This window comes from Myotis lucifugus, unplaced genomic scaffold, assembly GCF_000147115.1.
Source record: "Myotis lucifugus unplaced genomic scaffold, Myoluc2.0 scaffold_100, whole genome shotgun sequence".
NCBI lineage: Eukaryota > Metazoa > Chordata > Mammalia > Chiroptera > Vespertilionidae > Myotis > Myotis lucifugus.
Window position 1 is genome coordinate 828,428 of NW_005871148.1, and position 22,929 is coordinate 851,356.

The 22,929-nt window shown below is 49.7% G+C and overlaps 1 protein-coding gene and 1 pseudogene across 1 annotated transcript; both read right to left on the minus strand.

Moving 5' to 3' along the window:
- Nucleotides 1-14,657: 14,657 nt before the first annotated feature.
- Nucleotides 14,658-16,143, minus strand: ARL4D (ADP ribosylation factor like GTPase 4D). The gene is made up of 2 exons (XM_006092309.3): nt 16,037-16,143; nt 14,658-15,474 (listed from the first exon to the last, which is right to left on the minus strand). Exon 2 carries the CDS (start codon nt 15,377-15,379, stop codon nt 14,777-14,779), a length of 603 nt encoding a protein of 200 aa, XP_006092371.1. The 5' UTR covers nt 15,380-15,474; nt 16,037-16,143; the 3' UTR covers nt 14,658-14,776.
- A 3,175-nt stretch (nt 16,144-19,318) lies between these two features.
- Nucleotides 19,319-19,402, minus strand: LOC111826751 (annotated as a pseudogene).
- Nucleotides 19,403-22,929: the final 3,527 nt, after the last annotated feature.

Sequence of the window (22,929 nt, forward strand, 5' to 3'; positions counted from 1 at the left end):
TGAGCCTCCCCCTCCCCGCGTGGGTGCTGGGGAAGCTAGGACTTCCCTTCCGAGAGAGCAGATGGTTGCCACTTGATGAAGATGTGCTGTAGTAACTCACACATACACACCCACGTGCACGAAACAGGCTCCTGCCTCGAACAGGGGCTTGTCAGACCTCAGAAAGGGGCCCTCAATAGCTACTGGCTGACTGAAGGAGTGTTTCAGGGGAAGGACAAAAAGCAGATCACATTTGCAAAGGACTATCAGTTTACAAAGCATTGTCCCATACATTATTAGTTCAAGTAATCCTCCAGGAAAAATGATGAGGTGTGTGTCCCCAGTATCTCCATTACGTAAATGAGAAAACTGAAGATCAGAGAGGTAATGTCAACTTTTCAGGGTCTCACATCTGACCCAGGGAAATTCATTTATTGAATTAATGAATTAATGAATGAATGGAGTTGGTGAGCCAGGATCTATAACCATGTGGTCTTCTCTAAATTCAGTGCTCTTTTTTTAAAATTTTTTATTTATTGATTTGAGAGAGAGGAAAAGAGAGAGACAGAAACATCAATTTGTTGTTCCACTTATTTATGCATTTGGTGGTTGCTTCTTATATGTGTCCTAACTGAGATCGAATCTGAAACCTTGGCGCATCCGGATGACACTCTAACCAACTGAGCTACCAGCCAGGGCAGTACTCTTTCTATGCTGCTACTCTCCTCGTGAAGAGTTCAACAGCCCTGACTGGGTATCTCCGTTGGTTGGAGCATCCTCTGGTGCACCAAAAGGTTGCAGGTTCGATTCCTGGTCAGGGCACATACTTAGGTTGTGGGTTTGATCCCTGGTTAGGGCTCGTCTGAGAGGCAACCAATTGATGTTTCTCACTCACCAAAGTCAATTTAAAAAAAAAGTTAAAGAGATTAGAGCATCGTCCTGATAGGCCAAGGTTGTGGATTCCTTCCCAGGTCAGGGCACATACAAGAATCAACCAATGAATGCATAAGTGGAACAACAAAACGATGTTTCTCTCTCTCAAATCATTTAAGAAATAAACATTTTTTAAAATAAGAATTAAAGAGAGTCTCCTCTGAGGAATTGAAGATGGAGGCAGTTGTGAGAATAGGACTGTGCAGAAATCTATCCTTCTTAGCTGATGTCACCTTCTTAGCTGATGACTTCCCATGGCCAATGTGACCTGCCCTCCAAGCCCACAGAGCCCTTGCTCTCACAGCCATTCCAGACCACACCAGGTTGCTTTGTTATAACATATCTACTTAAACATCTCATCCCCCTTGGACAGTGAGCTCCAAGAGCCCTGAGCCTTATTTATCTCTGTGCCCCAGCATCTGGTATCACCCATGAATGAATCAATGAATCAATCAATCAATGAGGTGTGTGACAGATTCTCTCCAAAATAAAACAAACAAACAAAACAACAGCCGCCTGACCCCCAAGATCCTGCCTAGTGGTTTGGTAGCAAGGGACTATACCAGTCAGTTCTAAAAATCCATAATCTCTCTCTCTTTCTTACCCCCTAGATTTTCTTTCTCCCTCAAAAGGGCCCAAATAGCAATGCTTCCATCCACGTCCTGGCTCTCCCGCACCTCCCTTTTCCGCCTCCCTCCAGACAGCTTGATGCTGCCACCCTCCCACCCAGCTCTCTGCTCTCCGAGCTCTGAACACCCAAAAAGGAAAAACGATTTGTGCTGAGGGAAGACAGAGCCAGGGAGGAAGGGAAGGGCTGCTCGCTGCCAGCTGACGTTCTGCAGACTGAGCTGCCTGTGTCTGTGCCAAGGGCGCGGCTGCCAGCAAAATCGGAGAGATGGAGGAGGGGGAGAGATTTCCACAGCACATCCTGAGCCCTATCTCAGACTGAACTGAACTGGCCTCCTCAAGAGGGAGGATGAGATCAAAGGCCCATAGGTGATAGAGAACTACAGGAGGTCATACATTTATTCAGCAAATACTTCCTGGGCTCACTACACGCCAAGCAACACGCTCAGCACAAGGCAAGCAGGGGTGAAAGACGGCGTACCTGTCCTGAGAAATCTCACATTGGAGTAGGAGAAACGGACAAGTAAACAGGCAACTGTCCTGCAGTGCCATCAGAGGGAAGGAAGAGACAAGCACTGGACACAATAAGAGCTCAGAGGGGTTTGCACGTCACCCAGACTCAGAAGGGAAGGTGTAGCCAGAGAGTCTGCCTGGAGGAGGTGACACCCAAAATGCTGAGTGGTGAAGAAAGAGGAGGAATCACATGAGTGAAAATGGGAGGAGAGGCATTCCAAGGCAGCAGGAATCGCCTGTGCGAAGGCAGAGGGCTGACAAAGAGAGAGCATGGCCAGAAAGGGCCATGATTTGGTGCAGTGGAGTAAGAGGTGAAGAAGAAGAATAGTTAGACTACGAAAGTCTTTGTAGAAGATGCTAAGGAGTTTGAATGTTATTTTAAGGAGCTTATATCAAAAGGTTTTAGAAGGAGGAGGTAACTGATTTGCATTTTGGAAACATGAGTCTGGCAACCACCTGAGGAACATATTCGCAGGATGCAAGAGGGGAAACTGGGAGAGCACTAAGGAAGGTGCCCAGGGACAGATGGTGAGGACCTTGGACTTAGGTGGTTCCCATGGGGAAGAGGAGGAAGACACAGGATCTGTGAGGTGTTTAGGGACTAGAATCACTGGATGTGGTGATGTGACCAGCACTGGGGGTGAGGAGGGGACAAGGAGAAGAGGGTGACGCCCAGGTTCTGACTTGGCTGTTGAGTGGGTCAGATGAAGGTGCCATGAACAGAGATGGGGAATCTGGGTGGTGGCGAAAGTTTAGACAGGAAACAAATGAGTTCAATGCGGGGTCTGCAGACATCCAGGGGGAGATATTCAGTAATAGGTTAGAGGTAAGGTGTGGGACTCAAGTAGAAGTCTGGACTTGGAAATTAGCATAGCTGCTGTAGTTAAAACCATGGGTGTGGCCCTAGCCAGTTTGGCTCAATGGATAGAGTGTCGGCCTGCAGACCAAAGGGTCCCGAGTTCAATTCTGGTCAAGGCATGTACCTCTGTTGCAGGCTCCTCCCCAGCCTGGGCCCTTGTCTGGGCTTGTACAAGAGGCAACCAATTGATGTGAGACACCCATATTTCTCTCTCTTCTACTCTTTCTGAAAATCAATGGAAAAATATCCTCGGGTGAGAATTTTTAAAGAGAGAGAGAGAGAGAGAGAGAGAGAGAGAGAGAGAGAGAGAGAGATCATTCTTTAAAAAACAAACAAACAACAACAACAAAAAAGTATGGGTGTGGATGATATTGTCCAAGAAGAATGTGCACATCTGAGAGTGTGTAGACTCTGTCTTCCTGCCCCCAGGCGTGATGGGCTGAGACAATGTAAGTGAAAGTACTTGTCCCACATGTGGGTCAGAATAGACCAGTGATGGCGAACCTTTTGAGCTCGGCTTGTCAGCATTTTGAAAAACCCTAACTTAACTCTGGTGCCGTGTCACATATAGAAATTTTTTGATATTTGCAACCATAGTAAAACAAAGACTTATATTTTTGATATTTATTTTATATATTTAAATGCCATTTAACAAAGAAAAATCAACCAAAAAAATGAGTTCGTGTGTCACCTCTGACACGCGTGTCATAGGTTCACCATCACTGGAATAGACTCTCAATCAATTGTAGTTGAATGAATAACAGGTCAAGAAAGAATCACGAGTAATCATTTAATATAATGTTTTACTTCCAGACATGATCAACACCATTTCCCTCTTTCTTTCAAAACCTTCCATCCTATTGTCTCCTGATCCTGATCATTGGAACCCTACCAGGATTCCATCCAGCCTTTCCAGGCCCGAGTCCTGATCGCCTGGCTGCCTATATTCACCAACCGCTCACCCTCCCTCTTTGCCTCCTACACTCTCCCTTGTCTGATATTTTTAAACTATTTTATTTTCAGACAGTATTCGTCACTGCCATCAGCTGCCTATTTGAGATATTTTCATCAAATATTGTATCTGTGTAGTTAAACCATAACTATGCATAGGGGAAAGCAATGACACAGTCCAAAAATGATCAATTGAAATTACGTCTAATTGGATTGGGAAGCTGCTTTGGTCCTTGCCTCTAAATATAAGTAAGTTAGATATTCCAAAAATCAAGTTCAAGAAAAATGGCCATATTAGGGGAATTGATAGAGGAACTTGCTAGAAAGTGGACAGTTGTTCTATCCAAAGGCCTTCAACATGGCACCCAGCCTTCTATCTCTCTATCTTTCTATCCACACATCCATTCCTCTTGTTTGGGGCAGGGCAGAGAGCTGAGAAGGGACTAAGACAGTGGTTCTCAACCTTCTGGCCCTTTAAATACAGTTCCTCATGTTGTGACCCAACCAGAAAATTATTTTCGTTGCTACTTCATAACTGTAATGTTGCTACTGTTATGAATCGTCATGTAAATATCTGATATGCAGGATGGTCTTAGATGACCCCTGTGAAAGGGTTGTTCGACCGCCAAAGGGGTCGCGACCGACAGGTTGAGAACCGCCGGACTAAGAGAAGCAGTTGGAAACAATATCTCAGCTTCCCCTCCCATTCCAGATCCTCTGGCAGCTCTAATTGAAGCCTGTCACAGGGAGAGAAGCCGGCTGCAAATTGCATTCATCAACGAATTACAGCAATTACAGCCCCGGCCCCAGCCTAAAGGGGGTGGCACGTCCAATCAGGCCATCTCTTCCTCTGATTCAGAAGTGCCAAATGTTTCCATCCTCCAGGGTCACTTTCCCTGCTCCAGACCGAACTTTATCCTTGCCCCACACCTGCCTTTAGCCGATACGTCAGGGAGAATGCGTGCTTCCCAACCGTCTCCCGGGTGCTTCTCTCAACTGTCACTGAGGTTCACCCAGCAACTAGGCCCAGTTCCTGCCACTGATCTTTAAGGTGAGTTTCCCCCAGATTTGGTCCTTGAGAGAATTGATCTGCAGACAGTTCAAAGGCCTGGTAAGAAGGCTTTCCTTGCCCTAACCGGTTTGGCTCGGTGGATAGAGCGTCGGCCTGTGGACTGAAGGGTGCTGGGTTCGATTCCAGTCAAGGGCACATGCCTGGATTGCGGGCTCCATCCCAGTGGGGGGCGTGCAGAAGGCAGCTGATCAATGATTCTCTCTCATCATTAATGTCTCTGTCTCTCTCTCCCTCTCCCTTCCTCTCTAAAATCAATAAAAACATTTTAAAATAAAGAACTCTCAAAAAAAAGAATGCTTTCCTTGCCCGGCTGGGTGGCTCAGTGGCAGTTGATTACTGGTCAGGACATATACCTAGGTTTCGGTTCAATCCCTAGATAGGCACATACTGGAAGTAACTGATCAATATTCCTCTCTCTCTCTCTCTCCCCCTCTCTAAAAATCAATAATAATAAGCCCTAGCCAGTTTTGCTCAGTGGAATAGAGCATCGGCCTGTGGACTGAAGGGTTCCGGGTTCAGTTCCAGGTTTGATTCCGGTCAAGGGCATATTCCTGGGTTGCGGGTTCAATCCCCAGTGGGGGGGAGGGGGGTGCAGGAGGTAGCTGATCAATGATGCTCTCTCATTATTGGTGTTTCTATCTATCTCTCCCTCTCCCTTCCTCTCTGAAATCAATAAAAATATATTTAAAAATAATAATAATAATAAAAATAATATTTTTCCTCATTGGCAGTGAGCCAGCTCAGCTTCTCCTGTTTACGCTGACCACACGGGACCAAGGTGAGGGTGAGGTTCAGGTGAAACCTGAGGAGGTGTAGTGGAAGTGTCACCTCCCAGCAGGAAAGGTATGTAGCCACCCACACCTGTCCACAGTTGCTTCCTCACTCCCCTCCCTGGGGCCAGCAGCTCTGGTTTCAACAACAATTTGTGTGTGTGTGTGTGTGTGTGTGTGTGTGGTGACATACCACAAGAAAGCCACATGTGAAGAACAGGGAGATGTGGAGGGCGTGACACTGGGCCCTCGGTGTAATTTGGGGTATAAAAGAGCAGCCAAATGGCCTCAGAGAACGCTTTTTTTCTCTCTTTTGCTACAAACAGGGCTATGCCAGAGAAAAGGAAGGTTCAGAGGTCAGTTCATCCATCCCCCAGCCTTTGGGTGGAAACAGTCACCTCTTCCTCTCCCCCAGTCCCTGTTTGAACTTGGGAGGGGCAGGGAAAGGAGGTGTCTTTTTCTAAGCTGACGTTTCTAAGGAAGCCAGCCTAGATCCCACCCTTCCCTTTCAGAGAATGCATCCTGCGATGTTTCAGTCAAGCCTTGAGAGTGAATTTCTCCTGAACTGTCCTTTCTCCACCAGAGGAGGTGGGGATGGATACACCCAGTAAAGGGAGAGCGTAAGAGAAGGGGTTTGAGTCAAATGTCCCCTGGGACACCAGCGCTTTCTGCCTAAGGGAGCGTGGGGCTCAACTGGCCCATTGGCAAGGGAACAGGTCAACTGGGATGACTCAGTAGCCCAGCTTCCTGGAGGCTCTGGAAGAAACTCAGGGCTTTATTCTGAATTTCAGATAAACCTGCAGAAAAGAGAGATTTAGATCAAAGGCAGGAACCAGGGACAGAGACAGATGGCAGGAGGAACAAGGAGAGACCAGGGCAGATAAGGGCTGAGGCTGAGGCTGAGGCCAAGAGTGAGAGTAGCAAGAGGCCTGGATTGCCAAACACACACGGCAATCAGGGCGCTGGCTTGCCCAGGTCAGCGGCTCTTGTCTTCTCGGGCTACACCCTGAGAGGGTGCCCTCGATGCCCCACCCAGGTCCCTGGACTGGCTGAGTGTTGTTTCCAAGGCTGCTGGCTGCCCCTTCTCTGGAGACTGAACAAGCAGCAGCCAACTAGCTGGCTGCTGAGGACATACACCACCAGCCTCCCTATCTCCAGAGGGATCCTTTCTGGGTTCCGTTCTCCATCCAGAGCTGCCCCACAGGATCACACCAAGATTAGACTCCAGGGGTGGGAGCTCATCTTTGCTCTTCCCCTGCCCATCCTGCTCCCCTTCTCTGAGACTTTGCCCTCAATAAATCATGTGCCCCCTGAATTTCTGCCTCATCTAGGAGGCCTTTGTGTACAAATTGCACCTGAACTCCAGTGCCTAGGACAGTGTCAGACTGATTGAATTAACGCTCTGGATGGGAGATAAGTAGGTGAAAGATTTTATTTAGGGATCTCTCTCTCTCTCTCTCTCTCTCTCTCTCTCTCTCTCTCTCTCTCTCTCTCTCTGAGTTAACCTGATTCCTCATGGTTCATCCCAGTGCATTCTGTCTGCATATAGGCCACCTACTTATGAAGGTGCAAACTCAGGAGAAGATAATCCAGTTAGTAGATTATCCAGAACCCCAGCTGGCCTCTTCCCCCTCAGGCTTACCTGCCTGAGCCCTCTCTCTGCTCCAGCACCTCTGAGTGGGGTGCAGGGCAGGTGGGGCAGAGGAAGGCAGCAGGGAAGGGCAGTCTATCAACACTCAGTCTATCAACACTAAAACCACTTCTTTATTGCTACTATCACAGCACTGGATAATATCATGTTAAGAATTTGTTGTGGATTCCAGGTATCTGGGCTGATCATCAAATACACAGTTAAATTGCTGCTTATAGAGGGGAAATACCCTGAATGTAGTTTGATAAGATCTTTTTAGACAATTCAAGATATGCAAAGTCTTCACCTGCTCAGAAAGCTTTTTTCAGGAAGGAAAGTATGCCGATCTGTCAGGTTTTTCAGTCCTTCTAGTCATCTCCCCTCCTTCCAGGCTGCTGCAGTTTGACCTGTTTCTCTTCTGATTTTAGAAGAAAAGAAGAATGATGGACTTCCCGTTCTTTTACCCATAACGCTCCGTTCTCCAGATGTCTGGGCCTGCATTGTCAACAGAAATAGAATGTGAATCACATGTGTCATTTTGGGGTCTCTGGTAGCCACGTTTCAAAGTATTTTATTTAACTCAATATGTTAAAAATATTTCATCTCAACATATCTATATTAATAAGTATGAATATGCTAACAAAATTTATGAATGAGATAGTTCACATTTTGTTGTTGTTGTATTCTAAGTCTTCAAACTCTATTGTGCATTTCACACAGTGTGTTTCAGTTCAGTTCAGCCACCTATTCCCTGCTCAGTTGCCACATGTGGCTGGTGGCTGCCATGCGGGGCTGCTCGGGTCTAAATCTTGGGAATCCCTTCCCAGTACCTGTTCCACACTGGACTCTGCAGTGGGAGGCAGAGAGTGGCAATCCTTGGGTAACCTTGGGAGGAGCTGAGGGAGGGTAGTGGTAAACAGACTCTAGGGAGCGTCTCAGGCCAGGTAATTAATTACTGGAGAGGGAGGAATGAAACTGTGTGTATTAAACCTCAGACTCAAGTCTTTCCTCCTGAGCAGCAGGCAGGGTCAAGAAAGTACTCTTAAGCCCACGGTTCTCCAAGTAAATCTGCTTCTTTTCCTCACCTCCTCCAGGGAGCCTTCCCAGATAAACTCTCCAACCTTACTTGATAGCTTCTTTCCTGAGTGCTATCAGCATTTATAGACTAAAACCACTTCTTTATTGAGATGGCACCCCAACCCTTCAATGCTTGAGTGGACACCCCACATTCCACAGATATGAGCTGAACACCTACTGTGTGCCTGCCACACACATTGGTGATACAATGGTAAACAAAATGGATGAGTGCTGTCCTCCTAAAAAGCATAGCCTAGAGGTGAAAGCAGACAGTAAACAAACTTAAAAACAAAACACAAACAAGGTTATTTCAGAGAATGACAAGATGAAGGGAGAGAGATCATTAATGAGTTCCTCACACTCACCTTGTCCTGAAAACCATAGAAAGTGAACCAGAAAAAAAGAAAGAAGAGAAAAAAAAACACCACAGAAAAACAAAAAATAAATAACTAAATGCAAATGAAGCAGAAAAGATCTGATATTGTTTGCTCAACCCCCTCGCTTTACAACAGGGTAACCTGAGGCCAGGGGAGTAGGAGTGGCTTGGTCGAGGTCACAGAAGTTGGTGGCAGAGCCTAGTCTTGCTTTGTGGATTACTTCCCGAAGTGCCGCCTGGTCATTCTGGTGGCTCCCTGTTCCTCTCCCATCAGAGATGGAAGAGTGCCAGAGCCAGAGAGTGATTAAGCAGTTCCGCCTTCTCTCTCCCTAAGGATAAGAGTCAGCATCTGGAGTGAAAAGCAATGGATAATCTTGTAAAAACAAATACAATCAAAAGCACAAAACCTCACTTTCCGCGATCTTTAAAACCCAGCGGTCATTCCTACCCTCCCCCACCAATCCCTTCACCAGATCTAATAGGCGGGGCGGGAGGTGCTAAATAGGGGAACCCTCCTGCCTCCCCACCTCCCGCCACCCCATCTGAAGGGGCTTGGACCCCGGATTAGGCCAGGAGCCTGAATGAACTGATGAGCGGTGGAGCCCCAGACAGACCCGCGTGGCTGAGGTTTCTGACACTTCAGGCTTCTGCTTCCTGTTCCAGGTGGTGGGGGTCCCCGCTAGAGGAGTCAGGGTCGCCCCGAAGGAGGTCCAGGGCCTACGCTGCCCTCCTTCAGGCTCCAGATCTGTCCCCACGTTCCCTTCACGGCGCGCACTCCTAGTCCCAGCCTGACGCCCTCTCTGAGCCACGTCCTGGGGATTTATTTCAGGAGTAGTTTCGCCCACTCTGCCTGCCTTCTGCGAGAAGCGAAGCCCGGTGCTTGGGAGTCCTCGCCATCTGCCCACCTCCGCCAGCAGCCAGGCAGCCCCGGGTGGGGCTCAGTCCCCAGGCCCAGTAAAATCAGCCCAAGCTCACTCCCCAGGCCTGCAGATCTTCTGCCAGCTTGCTGGTGGTTTTGTTTCTTACCTCCACAAAAGCAAGAGTGCTAGAATGTCCACCCCACACGACAGGCCCCCTCCGTTGGAAGAGGCCTTGAAATCTGGCGATGTGGAGGCTGGATTAAATTTCTCTCTCCCGCCCAAACGCTCTCTACACAAACACCCACTTTGCACTGTCTGTGAAAACTTGAAATACATATACCCTTTGACAACCATTCCACTTCTAGAAATTTCTCTGAAAGGATTTCTCCCCCCAAGTGTACAAAGAAATACGTGCAAGGAAGTTCATTACCGTGGACACTCTGGATTTAATTAATAAATGATGGCGCGTTCACACAATGGAATCTCGTGTAGTCATCAAAAAGAACGAGGGAAATCCATTTGTCCTGACGTTGAATAATGCCCAAGATACATTAATGAGAAAAGCAGCCTCCCTCTCAGGAGCACATGGCGCCGTTCCTGTCCCCTCCACTCCCCCCAGGCCTGTTGCCTTTTTCTCTCCTAAACTCCAAGGGCCCCTTCTTTCTGTAACTTGTTTCCTGAGCCCATTTCTTCTGCACTTCACTTCTTCTACCTCTGTGACTTTCTTAACAAACTCTCTCTTATAGTTTGGGGGGGGGGGGGGGGAGGGAGCCCTGGCCAGGTGGCTGGGTTGGTTGGAACATTGTCCTGTACACCAGAAAGGTTGCAGGTTCTAGTTCATACCTAGCTTTCGGTTCAACCTGGGTTGGCAATGTTTCTCTCTCACATGGATGTTTTTCTCTCTCCCTCTCTCTCCCTTCCACTCTCTAAAATCAATACTAAGTACATAAACAAACATATCCTCAAGTGAGGATTTTAAAAATTGTTTTTAAAAAGAGAAAAGCAAAACTGTATGACAATATGTCATATAATCCCACGTGTGTGGTATATGCGTACCTTTTATGTCTATGCAAAAAAAAAATCTGGAAAATTCTATGTAAGAACCTGTTCAAATGTTTAGCTAGCCCTGAAGTTTACATTATGGGGTTATCCATTTTCAAAGTTTCTAAACTGCTTCCCCAACAAAGACCTATGACTTTGGTAAGCAGGTGAGGGAGGGGGAGAAAAGTAACCAAAAAAAAATTGAAAAAGGAAGGAAAACACCCTCCTCTGGCTTAGCTAGGGAGCAGGTCCTAAAACACCATCCCACCAACTCCCCGCCCGGCTGGGGTCCAGCAGATGGCCTTGGAAATGATGTGTGGCTGCAGACTGCTTACCCCTTAGCCCAGTGCTGGCCTGGGCCTCCCTTACTGCCTTCATTCAGCCCTCCTCCCACTGGCCTCCGTCCAGAACGGCCTGCGGTGGAGAACAGGCTGTCCTGAGCACCCTCAGTGCTTCCGCGGAATTCAGGGCTTCCCAGGCCCCAGTGAAGTTGTCCATCTCAACAAGGACTTGGAATGACAGTGTGAAAGGAGGGTGGGGACTTCTGGCCAGATTTGAGGCCAGAGCTGTACTGGGCTTCAGAGATAAAACGGCCACTCCTCAGGAAGGGGAGTCGGGAGCGGAAAGCCGGCCCTTAGTCTAATCAAGGCGGGGAAGGAGGGAGGGAAGGGGAGGTCAGAGTGCTGAGATGCCGCTTAGCTCCTAGCTCCTGTTGTCTGTGCCAGGAGCACAAAGAGCCCGCCTGGGAGGAAGGATCTGGATGTGCCACTAAGGAGTCCTGTGTCCTTGGGCAAGTCATGCCCCCTCTGGGACTTAGGGACCTTGTTTCCTCCCTCTTTGCCTTTTCTCTTCCTGAAGCAAGTGCAGCACAGGAGAACTGAAGAGGGCATGGGAAGGGGACCACTGCCATCTTGGCCCGAATGAGGAGGGGCTCAGGGAAGGGCAGAGTCCCCAGGGAACATGTCCGCCATCTGGATTTTACAACCCAACTTGTACGAGGTGAGGTGGGGGAGGGCAGCTCAGAAGGGGACCCCAAATCTGGAACCACTGGTTTCCTTCAGCTTCACCCCACAGGCAGCCGGCCCCTACCCATCATTCCTGGCCCCCAGAGATCCTCTGCCTTCAGGAGCCTCTCCCTCAGCATCCATCTCAGGGTGTCAAAGGAAGTCTATTCAATAACAAAGCTGAAACAAGGGACCAACAACCCACCCCACCCTGAGCCTATCCTCACTCCAAACCATTAGCCCAAAAGCTCAACAGGAAGAATGCCTAGGCAGGAGGGACCAAGGCAAGATTCTCCCAAAGCTCGCCACCTACACCCAGCCAGACGTAGCTTTCTCATTAGAATTCCCCAGTGCTGCCCTCTCCCCACAACCCCTTCAAAACCACTGGCTTCTCCATCTCACTCTCACTTGCACCACCCCCACCAGCTGGTCAGGCCAAGCAGTTGTGGGGAAGAGTTGGCATATTCATTGGTCTTCTGTGGACCATGGCCCCAGGCTAGAGCCTGCCCTGGGGGAGAAGATGGTCCTAACCAGATAGGGAGGGAGGGCAGAGCCAGAACCAAAAGCTGGCACCTTGGAGGCCCCTTTGCTGGGTGGGTGGGGGGGGGGGAGCACCTATTCATACATCCTTCTCCCAAATCCAGAGATCTCGGTCCCCCAGGTGACCAGAACTGGAGAAAACATGTCCTTGCCCTGGCTGGTTTGGCTCAGTGGATAGAGTGTCGGCCTGCAGACTGAGGGGTCCCAGGTTCGATTCCAGTCAAGGGCATGTACCTTGGTTGCGGGCACATCCCCGGGAGGGGGTGTGCAGGAGGCAGCTGATCGATGTTTCTGACTCTCTGTCCTTCTCCCTTCCTCTCTGTAAAAAATCAATAAAATATATTTTTTAAAAAACAAACAGGTCCTTGGAGATTTCGAGACAAAAGAGCCAAATTTGGAATGGAGTAGGGAGGAAAGATTGCCCAGCAGAACAGATTTTTTAAAGTATTTTTTTTTATTGACTTCAGAGAGGAAAGGAGAGGGAGAGATAGAAACATCAATGATGAAAGAGAATCATTCATCAACTGCCTCCTGCACGCCCCCTAAGAGGGATCAAGTCCGCAACCTGGGCATGTGCCCTTGACCGGGAATCAAACCCTGAGTGAGCCACGCCGGCTGGGCCGAACAGATCTTCTAGCCAGGTTTGCCCCAGCCTGTTCCTGGGCTGCAGAAGAGGGCTGTGGTGAGGACTGGGAGCCATGAATCACAGGCATGGGTAGAGGGTGGCCAGGTAGCACGTGTCCCCAGCAGAACCAGCCCAGCAGCTCTATCAAGTAGGCCCCGGCTCTGATGCACACTGGGCACCCTTCCAGATCAATGCACACTCACCCCTGGGCTGCCAGCCACGGGGATGGGGGGTGGGGAGGGGAGGGAACACATCTAAACCGGCCAGACTCAGCACAAAACTTGGCTTCTGCTAGCCTGGCTGGGAAGAAGCAATTCCTTAGGAAGGCTCCTCCAGGGCAGGGTTGCCAGCACCTTCTCTCCCTCTCCAGGTCCCTTTCTCTGATTGTGGAGCAGGGGCCTGCTCTGGAGACCCCATGCAAGCACAAAGGTTGGGAGTGTGACTGGGGGGCTGGGGGCTGGAGAGAACTGTGCTGGGTTTTTACTCACTACTCTCACCTATTAGGAGGTTGTTTGTTCTGTTATCTCAGACACAGCTGGCCCTGATGCTGGTGAGGAAGGGCCAGGGTACTCAGGCCTCACAATGTTAGCATTTTAGTCTTCCAACCACTGCTGACATTCGTGGCCTTCCCCCTCCTCTCCCAGAGGGTTGGGGGTGGGTGTCCAGCAGTCCTCACTCCCAGCAGGCACGAACAGCTGCTACTACTGCCCCTCTCCTGGGAATAGCTATCATCCCCAGAGCTAGGAGACTAATGGTTTAGTCACAGAGCCAGGCTGGCTCAATCCAGCCCAGGCTTCCCCAGCTCCAGCCGCTACCATAGCTGCCAGTAAGTAAGCACAGTCAGCAGGTTGAGCACCCTGAGGTGGCGTTAGGCCAGGAATTACTTTCCATTCTCACAGCATCCCCCCAGGGCGAGGGAGGGGGGATAAGGGAGGGAAACCAGAGGAACCTGAATGCTGGGGAGAGGGGAGAATGGGACAGAATGCCTCTTCGAGGATTTACCTATACTGTATAGACCTAAGGATGTGTCCCCAAGGGTAAAAACCTAGGAACGGACTCCGACCAGCAACTCTTGAAGTTAAATCTTCAAGACCAGATGGTATCAGGGACAAGGAAGAGCCACAGGATGAGGGTAGGGGAGGAAAGTAAAAGAAAGAAGAAGGAACACCCCCCCCAAAAAAACAAATAAAAAAACAAATCTGCAGATTAGGCAATAGCTTGGGGGAGCAGTTCAACTCTAATTTTTAGAAAAGTGCTTGCTTGGCAAATTCAACTTCAAGATAAATTATTCTCACCACCCACCCCCAAACCCCACCCCTGCCCCCAAACCCCACCCATATAGAAATGTTGGACTAGGTAAAGGAGAAAAAAATGCCAGACCAAGGTTAGACGTACAGTATCATCAGTCTTTAATAACTTATAAATGCTAAAAAATAGTTAATACAGAGGACACACATAGCTTACAAAATGGCAGTGGATCTACAAATGTGGGGAGAGGTTCTTGGCACTTTCACACAGACACTGGCATCGCTAGGAAAGCAGCCTGGGGGGACTCCCCCGTTGGGAGATGGGGAGACAGTACCCCATACCAAATGCATCCTCCAAGTAACTTTCCTTTGCCCTAAAACACATCTAATAAAAAAGCCAGAGAAAAACAAGAAACAAGGTTGAGGTAGATTTGCAGTTTATACTGAAGCCTCCTCAGTTCTGCAGCCCCATGTCTAGAGGTGAGGATAGGGGAGGTGTGAGTAGACAACCCATCTCACATCCCCCTCCCCAGGACCACACCAAAGCAGCACGCCTCAGTCCTTCATTTAGGTGGGCAGGTCCTGCACCCTGGGGCTGAGGGAGGGGCCACAGGCTCTGCCTGGCTGTCCAAGTATAAAGACCCCTGCTGGTGAGGAGGGGGCGGCCTGGGATCACCGTCTCTTCTTGCTTCCCCGGGCAGCTTTTTTCCTCTTGAGGATCATCTCATACAGGCGCTCAAGGCCGGGCTGCAGCCCCACCCCGTCCACAGCGCTGCAGGCCTGCACGTGGGTGAGCGTGGCAGCAGCCAGCTCTCGGACTGCCAGCCTCTTCTCCACCTCAGCAGAGCTCAGAGCCCCGGGCTGGTCCTGCTTGTTGGCCAGCACCAACACGGGCACACCCTGGTTGTCAGAGGCCCGGCTGATGCGGTGCAGCTCCACCTTCGCCTCCTCCAGCCGCTCAGCCTCCGCAGCGTCTACCACAAACACCAGCCCATCAGTCCGGCGGGTGTAGGAGCGCCACAGTGGCCGCAGCTTCTCCTGCCCACCCACATCCCACACTTGGAAGGTGATGCTGCGAGACCCTCCCAGGGCCACCCGGATCTTCTCCATGTTGAAGCCTTTGGTGGGGACGCTCTGGACAAACTCCTTGAACTTGAGTCGGTAAAGGAGGGAGGTCTTTCCAGCTGAGTCCAGCCCGATGACCACCACGTGCAGGGCCTGGAAATGGGGCAAGAAGGAGGGGGTGGGCGCCATCTCTGTCAAGTGGTTCCCCATGGTGAGCTCCAGCCAAGGTGTGGGTGTTGGGGCTCACAGTAGAGGCGCAAAGGTGGCCTTGCAATCGCAGGCTCCGGAGACCACGGCTGGGTTATCTAAACAAGGAAAGGTCATGAGAGAAAACAGGAGAAGAGGTTTAACGAACATGTGATGTGCAACTTCTTGATCTTTTCCTGAGTCAGCTTCCTTGTTAAAATTCCTTTTTTTTTTTTTCTTTTCTTAAGCAGCTGCAGGTGTAACAAAGCCGCTCCCCTCTCCCTGGGGCGCTAACGAGGGCGATGAGACCTAGATAATCCCCCGGTCCCGGGACACTGAAGTGGGGGGTGAGGCCCGGATCCAGCGCCTCTTCTTCCCCTAGTGGTGCCGTAACAGACGCCGCAACCCCTACTCCCCAGGCGATAATCCTCGCGGGAAGGGGCAGGTCGGACAGCGCCCCCAAATTAAGAGTTAGGGTGAGGGCGCTGAGACGGGAGATGGAGGCCCGCTCCCACCCACCCTCCACGTCCCCAGGCGGCTGACAGCGACCCCTCCTTACACGGAGACCCCTTCCCCCCACGCCCCGCTACGCTCTGGGGCCAGCCTTCCTCTGATCGCGGACTCCAGCTCCCCAGGCCCCGCGTCGGGGCCGCCTCGGCACGGCCCGTTCAGCCCCTTTACCTCCGTCCACGGCTCTCCCGCGGCGACCCTCCGGGCCAGCCACCCGAACAGTCACGCCGACCTCCCCGCCCGGCTCCAGCGCCCGCACTGCCCCGCGGTCCCCGGGACTCGTCCTTAAAACCCCCGGGTGACGTCACGACACGCGTGCCAATCAGCAGCCCCGCAGCGGGGGAGTGGGCGTGGAAATATGCGCGCTGCAGCCCGGACCTCCCCGTGACGGGTGTCTGCTCCATCCGTGACCGTTTCAATTGATCTTTTTCTACCATATTCTAATATTTGCTATTAAACTCGGGAGGACTCAGGGATAGATGGTGGGAGGGGCAAAGGGAACACACGGGTGGCAGCCTTTAACTCGTGAGAGGTGAAGTTTAGTAATACCACCGCCTCCCCTCCCCGGGCAGTTTTCACACACGTAAAATCCCTCCACCAGGTTATTTTCAGGGCTGCTGACAAGTCTTCCTCCTTTATCTTTCCTAATTCAATATCCAAACCCATGTGAACCTAGAACCCCATAAAAGTCTAAACAACCTTATGGATTCACAAAAGCCCTAGAGGTAGGAACTGGTGTTGCTGCATTTTATAGGTGAAGAAAGCTCAAAGGGGTTCATGATCACACATAGTAAGAGGCTGAGCAAGGATCTGAATCCAGTGCCTGGGCCCTGACCACTGAACTACCTACCCCTCTCCTCTCATAGGGAGGGCCAAGCATCCCCAGCAAAAAAAGCCCTCAATCTCTGGTCTGAGTGCTGGCCAGCAGCAGACCTTCAAGGGCCTCCCTTATTCAAATGGACAAAGACAGGATTCTTATTCACGCGCGGGGGGGGGGGGGGGGGGGGAGGGGGGGGGGGGTTTATTGACCTCATTCCCATTGTGTGCTCTGAATGAGCCAGAGAGACCATGGCCATATAGACGCTGTGCAGGCCACAGGGCCTGGCCTCAGAGGGCTTACACTCTAGTGATAGAGACAAGATTGGCCATTGACAGGTGTGGACAAAAAGGGGTTCTACCCAAAGTAACCTTACAGGGTGATCTGATCATAAACTCCAATTCCTGCCCTGGCTGGTAGTTCAGTGGTTAGAGCCTCAGCCTGCACACCAAAGGGTCTCGAGTTTGATTCAAGGTCAAGGGCCAAGGGCAAGTAGCTGGGTTGCAGATTCAAACCCGGGCCTAGTCAGGACATGTGTGGGAGGCAGCCAATGGATGTGTCTCTTTCAACTCTCTCCCTCCATCCATCTCTCTCTCTCTCTCTCTCTCTCTCTCTCTCTCTCTATCTCACTCTCTCCCTCCTTCCCTCCCTAGGTTAATACCCCTGTGCATCTAGGTTAACAAACCTTTAAAATAAGCTTAACTGCAAGGAAAGCACATATTCTTGTTAACTATCCTGTAATGTAGCAATTTTCAACCTTTTTCATCTCATGACACATAAACTAATTAATAAAATTCTGCAGCACACCAAAAAAATATATTTTTTGCTGATCTAACAAAAAAAACTGGGTATAATTTTGATTCATTCACACCTTACGGTTATTGTAGTGTTGGCTGTTGTCATTTTTTTTTATTTGACCATCCCCGGCAGTGGTTCTCAACCTGTGGGTCACGAACAATGAAAATACATCCTGCATATCAGATATTTACATTACGATTCATAACAGTAGCAAAATTACAGTTATGAAGTAGCAACGAAAATAATTTTATGGTTGGGGGTCACCACAACATGAGGAACTGTATTAAAGGGTTGGTTGCGGCATTAGGAAGGTTGAGAACCTTAGATTCTAAGGGGAAAGAGGTCAGTACCCCTGACTAAATAGTCAGATATTGCACATTTTAAAAATTCTTGCGGCACACCAGGGTACCAAGGCACACTGGTTGAAAATCGTCCCTGTAATCCAATCCCCGCCTTGGTTTCTCCTACCCTTATGTAATATTTCTTGCTTCCCTGCTTAATTTTAAATGCATAAGCAAAAATGTCATTCTCTGGAGCATTTGAGATCTTGCTTCCCAGCAATTGTCATTAGTTTTGGCTCAATTAAAGTCTGATAAAAATTCTCCACAGGTTTGAATGTTTATTTCATCAATCACAGGGAATGCAGGGACAGGACAGGACAGTATATGTCAGGGGTCCTCAAACTACGGCCCGCGGGCCACATGCGGCCCGCTGAAAACATTTATCCGGCCCGCCGGGTGTTTTTGCCGCCGCTGTGTGCATAGGAATTTGTTCATAGTTGTTTTTTTTAACTATAGTCCGGCTCTCCAATGGTCTGAGGGACAGTGAACTGGCCCCCTGTTTAAAAAGTTTGAGGACCCCTGGTATATGTATTAGGCCTTTGTAAATCTTGACTTGTAAAACTGCAGAGAAGGGACAAAGTGTGCAATGAAAGCTTCTGGAAAGGTTTCTAGAAGTTCATTAGTCCTGTGTAGGATTGATTAGGAGGGGCTCAGGGCTGGACGGCATCTTCCCAGCCATTGCAGATGATACCATCTGGGCATTCTTAAAGAGGACACGTCACAAAGGGGCAGTGTAACCAAAATGAAAACAGCAAAAGGATGACAGTGATAACAAGGTAAAATTGGAGGAGAGGGGGATCAAAGGACAATGGAATTATAACTCTAACAGCTCCATTTTTACAAGGTGACTGAGTTCTTGCATTTATTACATACTTCCGTGTTAACCTTTTAAAGGCTATATTTGAGGGGGGTTAGAAAAAGGGGAGGGGCAGTCATTGCCAAACAAGAAGGCCGAGCCCTTCCTGCCCACAAGCTCCCCATCTGTTTAGCACCAGCCTGCCTTGCCACCTCCTTCATCCCCTCCCTGCTACAAAACCAGCCACTTGGTTACTACCTCCAAGATGCTGGAAGCCTCTTTGAATCCCTGAGGAGATTAAGACCCTAGGAAATTAGTTTATTACACCCCCACTTCATGGGGGTAACAGATGGCTGCAGGAGCTAAGGCACAGAGGTAGAGCTGAGCATGGTGAGTTAGGCGAGGGAAAGACAGAGCAGGCCAAGAGGTAGGCGACCACTACCCCAGTGAGTGACCACTGCATGCCAGACTCTGGTCTAGGAACTTTGCATACTTTTCCTTTTTTAAAAAAATATTTTATTTTATTTTATTGACTTCAGAGAGAGGAAGGGAGAGGGAGATAGACATAGAAACATCAATGAGAGAGAATCATCAATTGGCTGCCTCCTGCACGCCCCCTACTGGGGATGTGCCTCCTGGTTCATGGGTCAACACTCAACCACGGAGTGACACAGGCCAGGCACTTTTCCTTTTTTATTTTATCTTATTTTATTTTATTTTTCAATTAGCAATAATTGTGCCTCAGATAAACCTCATTGGCTGCAATACTGCCACTGTTCAAAACTCACTTTTCCTTTTTTAATACACAGCTGAATCCAAGAACTATAGTTCTTCTAAAAGGAAGAAACCAAAGCACAGAAAGGTTAGGTAATTTACCCAAGGTTACCCAGCTAGAAATTGGCCAACCATGGCTTTGAACAAATGTTTCAATGGCCATGAAACCCAAACATACACAGAAACAGAGAACTGAAAACATACAGATTGTCTTATGTTTCTTCAACAATCTTTGAAACTTCTTTTTTTTTAAATATATTTTTATTTATTTCAGAAAGGAGGGGAGAGAGAGAGGTAGAAACATCAATGATGAGAGAGAATCATTGATTGGCTGCCTCCTGCACACCCCCTACTGGAGATGAAGCCTGCAACCTGGGCATATGCCCTTGATCAGAATCGAACACATCTACTAGTGAGGGGCCGATGCTCTATCCACTGAGCCAAACTAGCTAGGGCAATCTTTGAAACTTCTTTAACATTTCCCCAATATCTCCTGGGCCCCACACCCAAGAAGGAAATTGTCACTTGATTATCTGATAAAGGATATGAAACTGGCACACCTTTTTCCTCTGTAGCACCCTTCATCTTTTGTGTTTGCCAGAGAAGGTGTTGAACAAATGGGAAGGAGAGGTGGGGCAGGGAAGAATGAAGGAAGAGGCCGAGCTTTTCAGGGTCACATCAGGTTCAGGCCCTATCCCAATCATGTCTCCTTTAGGTGGGAACTCCAGTCTCCACCCCCAGCGCTGGCCTCAAGAAGCCTTCCTCCAGTAATGACCATTTGCTTTCCTGGCATTCTTACCTCTGCAGCCGTTTCTCTCCACAAGATCACAGCCCAGGACCTAGTGCACTGGGGGATTCGCTGCAGAAAACATTCAAACACTTTTACTTTTTGCCCAGATCAGGGGCTGCTCTGTCTCAAACATTGAAACATTTGTACAGTGAACATTCATATATGGAGTGCCGGCTACATGCAAGGCGCCACTCCACTCTAGGCTCTGAGTAAACAGCCCCGAGTGAGATGGACAAGGACCTGCCCTCGTGGAGTGCACATCCTAGTGGGGAGTGGGGAGAGACAGGCAATGACTAAAGACGCTAATTTCAGATGGTGATACATGCAGACGCGTGTGCTAGAGAGTGATGGGGGGAAGGGAACGACTTCAGATAGAGGGGATATTCAGGAAGGCCTCTCCAATTGGTAGCATTAGAACAAAGGTTTAAGTGACAAGGAGTCAAGTAGGCATTCTAGACAGGACCGACGACCTGGGACCTATCTACTTCCCCCTACTGGTTCCCCCACCTGGAGCAGGTTGCACCTGCTGTGTCACTGCTTTTCCTCAGAGCTGTCTCCCCCACCAGACAGCCCTGAGCCCAAGAGCTGGTTTTGCTCATCTAAGCTCTGTAGCACCCAGCGCCACGCCTGGCACACTAGGCAGTCAGGAAATCCTGCAGGAATTTAGGAATGCGTGAGGGAATGGTTAAATATGGGAACCAAACATGCACCCCTGGCATCCTTAAGCCCTCGGGAGTTCTGTTGATACTGAGGTGAACATTCTTGGCAAGGCCTGAGTAGTATTGAACTCGCAGGCCTTTGGGGGGGGGGACTTCTTGGAGGAGCAAAACAGAGGCTAGGGGTGGGGGTGACACTGGGGAGAGAGGCCCACCTCGAAGCCTGTCAGGCTGGAACCCTGGGCTGAGAGTCATCATGAGTTCTGCCCCTCACTAGTAGATGGCTTGGCAAAGCCACTCTCACCCCCCAAGCACCACCCCCAAGCCTGTATCCTCAGCATGTGATGAGGGGCTTAGATGATTCTAGGTCCCTTCCTCATGACAGTCCATGTTGTGCAGTAGGGAAGGGAGGGAATTGATGGAGCTTCCCTAGGAAGTGGCTGAGGACATCCTATTTTTTAATATATGCTTTTATTTATTTATTTATTTATTTATTTTAGAGCGAGAGAAACATTGAAACATCTATGCAAGAGACATTGATTAATTGCCCCCCATACAAACCCAACCAGGGACTGAACCCAAAACCTGGGCATGTGCCCTGACCAGGAATCCAACTGGCAACCTTTCGGCGCACGGGATGACACATCATCAACGGAACCACACCGACCAGCGCACTGCGAACATCCTTGCCTCTGCCGCACAGCATCCTAACCCAAGTGCTTGTCTGAGTGGACGAGTGAAAGGGAGAGAGAGGCGGGGTGGGGGAGTGGATCCCAAGGAGCAGCTGTTAGCTTCTGAATCACAAAGACCCATTTTTCAAATCCCAGCTTCATTTCATCAACAATAAGATGGAGAAAACACAACCTACCTCTTAGAATTGGGGGCGGGGGGAATGTGTGGGCCCCATAGGTACCCTCCTCCCCTCCCAAGGGCCCTTTCAGAGGCAACCCTTCCAAAACCAAGTCCCAGCCCCAGCCAAGGCTGGGAAGCAGCAGATGCTGCGCCCTGGTGGCTCTGCGCGCCACTGCCTGACTCCTGAGGAAAAGGAGAGGCGAGCCTGAAGTCCTACAGGTTCCTTCGCCTCCTGCAGTCCTTTCAGACAGGGCCTTGTACAGTTTGGGGCTGGGAATGGCAACTCTGCCCTCTTCAAGTTTGTTTGTTTGCTTGTTGTGGAGGTGAGATCAGATTTGAATGAACATTATTTGAGCAGAAAAATCTAATTTTAATTCTATTTCTCACACTTTTACTGAGGACCTGGCAGGGAAGGCGGAGGTAGGAGGAGGCTGCAGGGCAGGAAGGTAATGAAGAGCTCAGTTTGCAGCCATGTTGCAGTGTTTGTGGGGAAAGACCCACGTGGGCACAGGTGTCCAGCATCCATTTGCATGGGGTGGCCTTGGCTGGAGGAGGGGTCTTGGGTGGTCGGTAAGAAACAGCAACAAGGAGCCCCGAGAGGGTGGAAATGCCTGGGCAGCAATGACAAGGGGGCAGGGACAACCCAGTTAGAGAGATGCAGGGAGATGAGGAAGGCGGAGAGCTGGCCCACACTCTGAAGGGAACAGGATGCCTGGCCAGTTACCCCAGCTGATGGGCTCCTCACAGCATCCACAACAGGAACCAATCCCCAGTGACCTTAACAGTTGGATCCAGTCTTCAGCATTTGAGAGCTGTCACCAATGTTGCCCTGCATACATTGAGAGCGTACAGCTTCAAAGAGTGGTTCCCAAATTTGTGAACACATCAGAATAATGTGGGGGATTTGACAAAACACAGACTGCTGGGCCCCACTTCCAGAATTTCTGTCAGCCAGTCAGTCCCCGGTGGAGAATGAGCATTTCCAACAAGTTCTCAGGTGAGACTGATGCTGCCGGCCCTGGGACCACACTCTGAGGCCCACCGGCTGGGAAGATGAGTTCCAACCCTGATTTCAACATCTCCCAGTGAGCACGTGGGCAAGTGGCTTATCTCTCCCAGCCTCAATCACTTCATCTGGAAAGTCGGGTGATAATACTTATTTCATAGGGTTATTATGAAAATAAAGTAAGTGAGGTACTCAGCAAAGGGCTTGGCATATACAAATCCTCTATACCTGGTA

Bases quoted from the DNA above. Each gene is read 5' to 3' on its own strand.
- ARL4D (XM_006092309.3), bottom strand. From the start codon at position 15,379: ATGGGGAACCACTTGACAGAGATGGCGCCCACCCCCTCCTTCTTGCCC.